Source organism: Pelodiscus sinensis, chromosome 7, assembly GCF_049634645.1.
Source record: "Pelodiscus sinensis isolate JC-2024 chromosome 7, ASM4963464v1, whole genome shotgun sequence".
Lineage (NCBI taxonomy): Eukaryota > Metazoa > Chordata > Testudines > Trionychidae > Pelodiscus > Pelodiscus sinensis.
Window position 1 is genome coordinate 74,831,003 of NC_134717.1, and position 8,802 is coordinate 74,839,804.

General features: G+C 50.6%; 1 protein-coding gene across 4 annotated transcripts in view; it reads left to right on the top strand.

The window, feature by feature from the left end:
* The window catches only part of NRP2 (neuropilin 2), a 131,431-nt gene extending 127,049 nt beyond the window's left edge, over positions 1–4,382 (top strand). For all 4 annotated transcript variants that reach the window (XM_075934328.1, XM_075934330.1, XM_075934329.1 and 1 more), the window contains one exon: positions 907–4,382. In XM_075934328.1, coding sequence (XP_075790443.1) covers positions 907–1,211 — 305 coding nt within the window. In that variant the 3' untranslated portion in view covers positions 1,212–4,382. The remainder of the gene's footprint in view (positions 1–906) is intronic.
* Positions 4,383–8,802: the final 4,420 nt, after the last annotated feature.

Sequence of the window (8,802 nt, forward strand, 5' to 3'; positions counted from 1 at the left end):
CCTCCTGCCTCCCCAGGGATGTTGTGAGTATTAATGTATGTACGTACAGGGTTCTGAACACGTGCTCTGTAAATATGATCATTGTCTCAGTTACTGACAAAAGCATACTGCAGAAGTAGTTACAAGTAACACTCTGTCCTTCAGTGAAACCCAGCCGTAATACAGGCCTCATTGTGTGCCCATTGACATATATAGCAAAGCTCCTATGGACACTAGTAGAGTAGGATAAGGCCTTGTCAGAAGAAGTGCTTTCTATAGATGAAGAATCCTTTCAGTCAAGACAGAGGTATTTAGTACAGGAAAGTTTGCATTGATGCTGCCTAACCCTTTCTCTGCATATTTTGCATGGGCTTAAAATGTGGCATGGTAAAAAAGTGGTTCTCTAAAAGCAGGCACCTATTACTAAATATTTGCTGCCCTATTGCTGCCTATGTGCCATTCAACTTTGCATCTAAGTTTCTAGAAAACATGATTTTCTTTTACTATTCATCCGCACTGAAACATCAACAAACTGTATTTGTGGTGGGGCAAACAGAAATGAACCTTCAGCCTTCGGAGGTCTCTTCCAGCTCTATAGTTCCATGATTCTAAGCATTCATGGAGCTCACTCACATTGCAGCTTGACGTGTAAATGACACAAATTAGGTACGGGAGCTCTGGCAGGTCACAGAGATGGGCTCCTTACAGGAGATTCCCACAGAACCAAATTTCTTACTGCAGCTGCACTGAAAGGTCAGCGTCTCGGATGGTGTAATTTGATATCGCTCCACTGGCTTAATTAAAGCTCTGCTGATTTATGCCAGCTGATTAACTGACTCTTACTTTGACCATCACAAACATTATTATTTACAAATAAGTGTAAGGTGAAGGATGGTGTCTGCCTAATAAATGTCCATTATATTGCAGGTTATTTCAGTCTGGACAACAACAACACCCTGTTTGCCACTAACTCTCCAGTAACCCCAAGGCTGGGCAAAGACAAGAGCTGGCTCTACACTTTGGATCCAATCCTAGTCACCATCATAGCGATGAGTTCCCTTGGCGTTCTCCTAGGGGCCATTTGTGCTGGGTTGTTGCTCTACTGTACCTGCTCCTACACTGGTCTGTCTTCTCGAAGCTCCACCACACTGGAGAACTACAACTTTGAGCTGTATGATGGCATCAAGCACAAGGTCAAAATGAACCACCAGAAGTGCTGCTCCGAGCCATGACTGATTGCAGCAGAATCCCACGTGACGTTTCATTCCAGCGCGGCTAGCTGGTGAAGATTACTTTTTTTCTATGGGAATGGAATGCCATAATCTCAAACCAATCTGGAATGCAGAAGGGGGCATGAGGCCCTTGTCGTAAACCAGAGCTGTAAACTCCAGTGAGCAGATTACAATCGGCAAGGACTGTGGTATCTAAACAATGATTTTAATGATGAAAACTGTGCTGGAACAAGGAAAGGAGCTCGTATGTCCCCGCCCCTCCCCGCCCCCTTTTTGTGAATGATTGAGACATGGCCCAGGAAATGTTGGTTTACATTTTGGATGTGAGGAATAAGATGTTGATCATTATTTCCCACTTCCTTTCTCAAATATGTGGCTGAAAATTCCTCAGCCATTCTGTCTTTAGAAATGACACTCACCCAAAAGCCCATCCTGCTTCTATGCCCATTCAGATATTCTTTGGAGTTAAGGGATTTGTTCTTGGTGTATGTTATATCAATCCGGCAAGCTGCAGTTTCTATGCCTAAAATGAAAGCATGTTGTTGCCTTTAACTTTCCATATTCAGGTGGGGTAGGGGGTAGAAAGAATTACACCAGTTGTAGGGTCAATGGAAAAGGGTGTACTTTTTTAAGAGAGTAAGAAGCAAAGTAGAAAGGAAACTTTACATGAGAAGCACCCCTCAGAGAGACGCTGAAGAGCCTTAAAGTGATTTATGAATAAGAGCCATTTATTAAATCCAGATCTTGGATTGAAACAGCAGTGGCCTTCCTCATAAGGGCTCTTTTATAAAATATATATAAAAAAAAGAAATAAAAAGGATAAAACTGTAGGAAACAAAAGACACACAATTATAAGGTTCCCAAGATTCTGGAGAAGGCTTTTTTTTTTGAGAGAGAGAGAGAATGGTCTGATATATATTTAAATATTTTGATAATGTGATTGCCACTCAGAGTAAGACAGAAAAATTAACTAGCATCAGCCACCATCCTGTGAATTAATTGAGTGCTCTACTAAGGCGGTACCCAGTCTTTCTGCTTTGGGTTACAGTAACTTCCTCTGCTTTCCATGGTGTCAGGCATGAGCTGCAAGACTCCAGTTTGGATATCAAGTAAGAGTTTAGGCCAAAATGCAGGCACCTTCTCATCCCTTCAGAGCAAAGCTGTTTTGCGTCTGACCTGTTGCCAATACCCCCAACAAAATTATGTGGTGTTTTGTTTTAATCAAGTGCCTTAGAAAAACATATTGTTTCTATGTCTAGAGATCAGTGATGTATCAAACTACAAGCAAGGCATTCATCCTTCCCCTCGTCTTCCTCTTTGTAATATATACTTCACTGGAGCTCTACTGGGTAGAGCCTAATTCAAGTGTCTTGTTCTTGCAAATGGTCTGGTTATATTTTGTGGGTGTGCGTGTACTACAGAAGAGGTGTGTGAGGACCATAATGTAACAAAAAACAAGGTTTAAAATCTGTGGTTTCACAGCAGTGACGTGATTTCAGTTTTAATACAGCTTGGTTATCTATAATAATGTTTCCATATTCCTGCACATGGGTTATCCATATGGAAGCAGGCACCTTGCCAGCAATTTTATCCTTAAAGTGCCCATAGATCCTGTTATTTTCATATGACTTCCAGGATCTTCTTGTGAGATACCTGAGCTGGCTCAAATATCTTTTCATTTCAGATATAAAAATATTTGGGGGGAGGTTTTTTGGCTGGGTGTGGGGGTGGGCTTGTTTTTGTTTGTTTTTACAATCTCAAAGTTTTCTGGGCATAGTGCGACATGAAGTGGCATTTGCTCTGTGTACTAGGAGCAAGCCAGCTAACAGAACAAGTACTCAGTATGATGAGCAGCATTTAGAGTGAAAAGAGGTAGAATGCATGTGGGCATGATTCGAGGGCTCTTTAGCTCAGCATGCATGTTAATGGCTCTTGCTGAGAGGTCCATGAAACGCTCACTTAGAGTTATTCGAAAAATCCTCCTGAAAAATAAGCACAGGCCATTGTTGACAGTCATGACACAGACATACACATTTTGAAAAGTACATTCTTGTCTGGTATGTGACTGTCATGTTCCTAACAAAAACACCGGCACAAAACCAGCCCTGTTTTTATTTTGAAAAATTGGTCATCTTCACTTCATCATTCTCAATCTACCCATTTCTCTACAATCCCTCCTCCCCCGTAAAATGTATCAGACCATTTCAAAGACAGATTGCTGCTACTCATCATCAACTTTATCCCGCTTCTAATCACACAAAAGGGGAAGGGTGAATGGAAAATGACCATAGTCACCTGCCTATAAAAGTCAACCTATGGGAACAATAGTCATTAATATATAGTAACCGTAATGTTACAGTGTCGAGTAGGCAGCTAGAAGGGGAGAGTTCGTATATACATAGAGTCAGCTTGATGTGTGGTTACGCACGCATGTGAATTCTCTGTATGTATCATGTATGTTAATGATTATGTGGGACTGAATAGTGTTACTGTAGCTCTGGTCTGGGACATGAGTACTGCTGATCCTGGCACTAATTTGGGAGGGATCTAGCCAAGCTGTGCATAATGGATAAGAACACACTGTAAGAGTCCTGCATGTTTATTCCATGTTGGTTGGTACAGGGCCCTGAGTGTGCACACTTGCTAAGCAGAAACAGGCCAGTCATGCTGCATAGGTGATACCTCGCTGACTGCTCCTGGGTGCTATACTGTTCTAATACAGATAACGGTGTTTCCCTGTATCTTTAAGAGGGAGAATAAAATTGGTGCAGACAATTCAATGCATCTCCATCTGCAAAGGCCAAGTATCTGCGCAATGGCCTTTCCCGAATACGCAACTAGAGCAGTGTTAATAATGCCTTTGCTGGTGTATGTTACCGCCACACCCTCCCAGTGTCAGGTAATCATTACTTACAGGCATGTTGTCATGTTGCTGATTTCATTTTGCAGGGAGGTGAGCATGGGAATTACACCTTAAGAAACTGTACGCAGAAGCTGAACTTTTCCAAGGGTTGCAGTGCAAGGTAGTCGACTATTCCCTGGCTGAGCCAGGACATAAGGACTTCAGCTCTTTTACTGTGATTCTTTAGTGTAAAAAGAAAAATCAAGCTGTGTTTATATGATTTGTATGAAAACCCTTTAAAATGCCTATTTAATAAACATGACAGTAGAGAGGCTGTTCCAGTTTGTTTTGTTACAAAAAATTTTTAAAATAAAGCGGGGGGGGGGGGGGGGGGGAGAGTTTGCTGGGGCCTTTCCATGGGGAAGTTGCAGGCACCCGGGAAGGTGGCTTGGCCTATCCAGGCAAAGGAGCCCAGGCAAATGCAGTTTTGAGGCAGGGCTGATGGGTGATGTAATCCCAGATGGAAATCGCATGCTTTGGGAGTGTCCAAAGGGCAAGGCTATTGCTCGCTGTAGTACGGTTTGGGTAGCAGTAAGACCAAGATCTCCATCAGGGCAGAGAGATGGCCTGAGGCGTGAAGCTTGGGAGGGTTCCTAGGTAGGGTGACCATATTTCCCTATGGCAGATATGGGACAACAGACTAATTGCTCTGGTTTAAGTGAGTTCAGCCGCAATCGATCACAGCAAGGCAGCACACATGGTCAAAATAGCCCCCATTAGAAGACACACTGCACTGCTATCTGCCTCTGTATTTTAGAAATGTGCATCCATCTGTCTGTTTGTCCGGGACGCTGCTCGTGCAAGAACTACTCCTAAACAGTCAGAGCTAGGGCCACCAAACGTGGGAGGCAGCTTCCTCGTATAGTACTTTAAAGCAAGGTGGGGGTTCTTCTTTGAGGAGTGTCCCCATAGGTGCGCCACCTTACGTGCTTCAGCGCCGGAGATTTGTGACAGCAGTCCCCTTGGCTGACCGCACATCTGCAGAGCTGGTGTGTGTTCTGAGCAGGCTACTGCACATGCGTCTCCGGTTGCAGATCAGCAGTCACCCCTTCACCTAATTCAAGACTTATTTCCTTGTATATGGTTTATTTAGACAAGTTCAGTTGTAGTTTAGATTCTTAGAGAGAGTTTCTATTCCTAAGGCTTTTTTTAAAAAAGGAGAGAAGCGGCGATTGCTTCATTACACTAGCAGCACCTAACAGCTGCACACTACAACTGAGCCTCCGGGAAATGCCTGGTTTGCCTGGATTCAAGCGGTGTACCACCTGCAAACTTGCCATTTCAATCTCCGACGGCCACCACTAGAGCCTCCTCTGTCTCGGGCAGTATCAGGTATCAGAGAACTGCCCATGTGGCCAGAAACTGACTAACCGCTCTAGGAGAGCGAGGGGGCTTCAATTAAAAATGCTCCAAATAGAGAGCAGCTCAAGAGAGCCCACTGACCCTGATCAATCCCCCTCCCAGACAGAGATCACCTGGGACGGAGTCGGAAAGAGCGGCTCCCCCCGGGTCAAGCCCAAAGGAGCGGCAAAGACTAACGTTAATAAATGGTCTTGCTCTTCCTCAGGGACTGAATCGCCATCAAGGAAGCAATCAGTCCATGCTAATGCTGCGTCTCTACTCCAAGCGAAGGGGTTGGACAAGCAGCGATCAAAGGGAGGAGAAGAGTCAGGATCCCAAGTGCACACGCCACGCGTCAGACAAACCACTGACAGGAGAGAAAAGTAAAGCCTCTTGTCAGCACCAGCAGGGAAACCCACTCCAAAAGCTGAGGCACGGAACAAGCAGCGCTCACACACGGCACTCAGCCACAGCACATCACCAGCACCACTGAAATATGCTGTACAGCCTCTCTTACAATTAATGCTGCCACAAACGCCTCCCCCCCTCCTTCCAGCCTGCTCTCCCCCGATACCTCAGTTCACACGGGCAGCTGAACTGACGGGTCACTCGGTACCAGGGACGCCCCGTCCGGTACCCACGGTACCTCTAACGCGCTGCGGGGCACTAGCCACTCCAGCCAGCTCCGTAGCAGCAAGCGTTAGTGACAATGATACATAAACCACATCACACAATGAGGCATTATTCTCATAAGCAACAGTCTCAGCAATGGCAGCCATCACAATGGATGCCACCACCCGGTATTCCTAACTGGCCATACTGGGACCCTTGGGCACGCTACAGGCAACAACAAGTTACACAGCCTCCCATGACACCATGGTCCCATACTTCAACCAGACAGCCCACAGAGCATTACAGCTCTGACATGGAGGATCAGGACGGGGATACCATGGGGGAAGATCACAGTTTACTACCTTCCCCACTTGCACATACTTCTGCCACGTCTCCAGATGACACATTAATGCCTCCACCATCAACAGCAGGGGAGGATATATTCATAACTGTCCCTCCCCCAGCTTCCCCCCATCACTTTTCAGAAACCCGTCTCACGAGAGCCTACCTCTACAAGAGACGGAGCACCTCCTTACCGTGGGGGCTATAGAAGAGGTGCTGGGAACCTACTAGAACTAAGGGCTGTAAGGAATGATTGCATGTACTTTCTTCCAATGATTAAAAAAATGGTACAGACAACATCTCCACATTGTATTACAGCAACAGGCAGGGAGGAACACTGTCACACCAGCGATGCCAGGAGGCCATACGCCTCTGGGAATGGAGTTTCCCAGGAAACATTCACCTGATAGCAACCTACCAACCGGGCAAAGACAATATACTAGCGGATAATCTAAGCAGACAATTCCCACAAAACCACGAGTGAGAAATAAACCAATCAATGCACACGCACCTCTTCAAGAAATGGGGATTCCAGAAAGTGGGCCTATTCGCCACACACAAGAATGCTCAATGCTCACAGTACAGGCAGTCCCCAGGTTACATGGATCCGACTTACATCGGATCCCTACATAAAACCGGGTGAGGCAACCCCGCACTAGCTGCTTCCCCCCAGCAGACCAGGGAGACGCGAAGCTAGCGCCCCCCCCAGCAGACCAGGGAGACGTGAAGCTAGCGCCCCCCCCAGCAGACCAGGGAGACGTGAAGCTAGCGCCCCCCCCAGCAGACCAGGGAGACGCGAAGCTAGCGCCCCCCCCCAGCAGACCAGGGAGACGCGAAGCTAGCGCCCCCCCCCCAGCAGACCAGGGAGACGTGAAGCTAGCGCCCCCCCCCCCCCAGCAGACCAGGGAGACGAGAAGCTAGCGCCCCCCCCCAGCAGACCAGGGAGACGTGAAGCTAGCGCCCCCCCCCCAGCAGACCAGGGAGACGTGAAGCTAGCGCCCCCCCCCAGCAGACCAGGGAGACGTGAAGCTAGCGCCCCCCCCCCAGCAGACCAGGGAGACGTGAAGCTAGCGCCCCCCCCCCAGCAGACCAGGGAGACGTGAAGCTAGCGCCTCCCCCCCGCAGCAGACCAGGGAGACGTGAAGCTAGCGCCCCCCCCCAGCAGACCAGGGAGACGTGAAGCTAGCGCCTCCCCCCCCCAGCAGACCAGGGAGACGTGAAGCTAGCGCCTCCCCCCCCCAGCAGACCAGGGAGACGTGAAGCTAGCGCCCCCCCCCCCCCAGCAGACCAGGGAGACGTGAAGCTAGCACCTCCCCCCCCCCAGCAGACCAGGGAGACGTGAAGCTAGCGCCTCCCCCCCAGCAGACTAGGGAGACGCGAAGCTAGCGCCCCCCCCCAGCAGACCAGGGAGACGCGAAGCTAGCGCCCCCCCCCCCAGCAGACCAGGGAGACGTGAAGCTAGCGCCCCCCCCCCAGCAGACCAGGGAGACGTGAAGCTAGCGCCCCCCCCCCCAGCAGACCAGGGAGACGTGAAGCTAGCGCCCCCCCCCCCCCAGCAGACCAGGGAGACGTGAAGCTAGCGCCCCCCCCCCAGCAGACCAGGGAGACGTGAAGCTAGCGCCCCCCCCCAGCAGACCAGGGAGACGTGAAGCTAGCGCCTCCCCCCCCAGCAGACCAGGGAGACGTGAAGCTAGCGCCCCCCCCCCCAGCAGACCAGGGAGACGTGAAGCTAGCGCCTCCCCCCCCAGCAGACCAGGGAGACGTGAAGCTAGCGCCTCCCCCCCCCAGCAGACCAGGGAGACGTGAAGCTAGCGCCCCCCCCCCCAGCAGACCAGGGAGACGTGAAGCTAGCGCCTCCCCCCCCCAGCAGACCAGGGAGACGTGAAGCTAGCGCCCCCCCCCCCCAGCAGACCAGGGAGACGTGAAGCTAGCGCCCCCCCCCCAGCAGACCAGGGAGACGCGAAGCTAGCGCCCCCCCCCCCAGCAGACCAGGGAGACGCGAAGCTGGCGCCCCCCCCCCCCAGCAGACCAGGGAGACGCGAAGCTGGCGCCCCCCCCCCAGCAGACCAGGGAGACGCGAAGCTAGCGCCTCCCCCCCCAGCAGACCAGGGAGACGTGAAGCTAGCGCCCCCCCCCCCAGCAGACCAGGGAGACGCGAAGCTAGCGCCTCCCCCCCCCCCCAGCAGACCAGGGAGACGTGAAGCTAGCGTCTCCCCCCCCAGCAGACCAGGGAGACGTGAAGCTAGCGCCCCCCCCCCCCCCAGCAGACCAGGGAGACGTGAAGCTGGCGCCCCCCCCCCCCCCAGCAGACCAGGGAGACGTGAAGCTAGCGCCTCCCCCCCAGCAGACCAGGGAGACGTGAAGCTAGCGCCCCCCCCCAGCAGACCAGGGAGA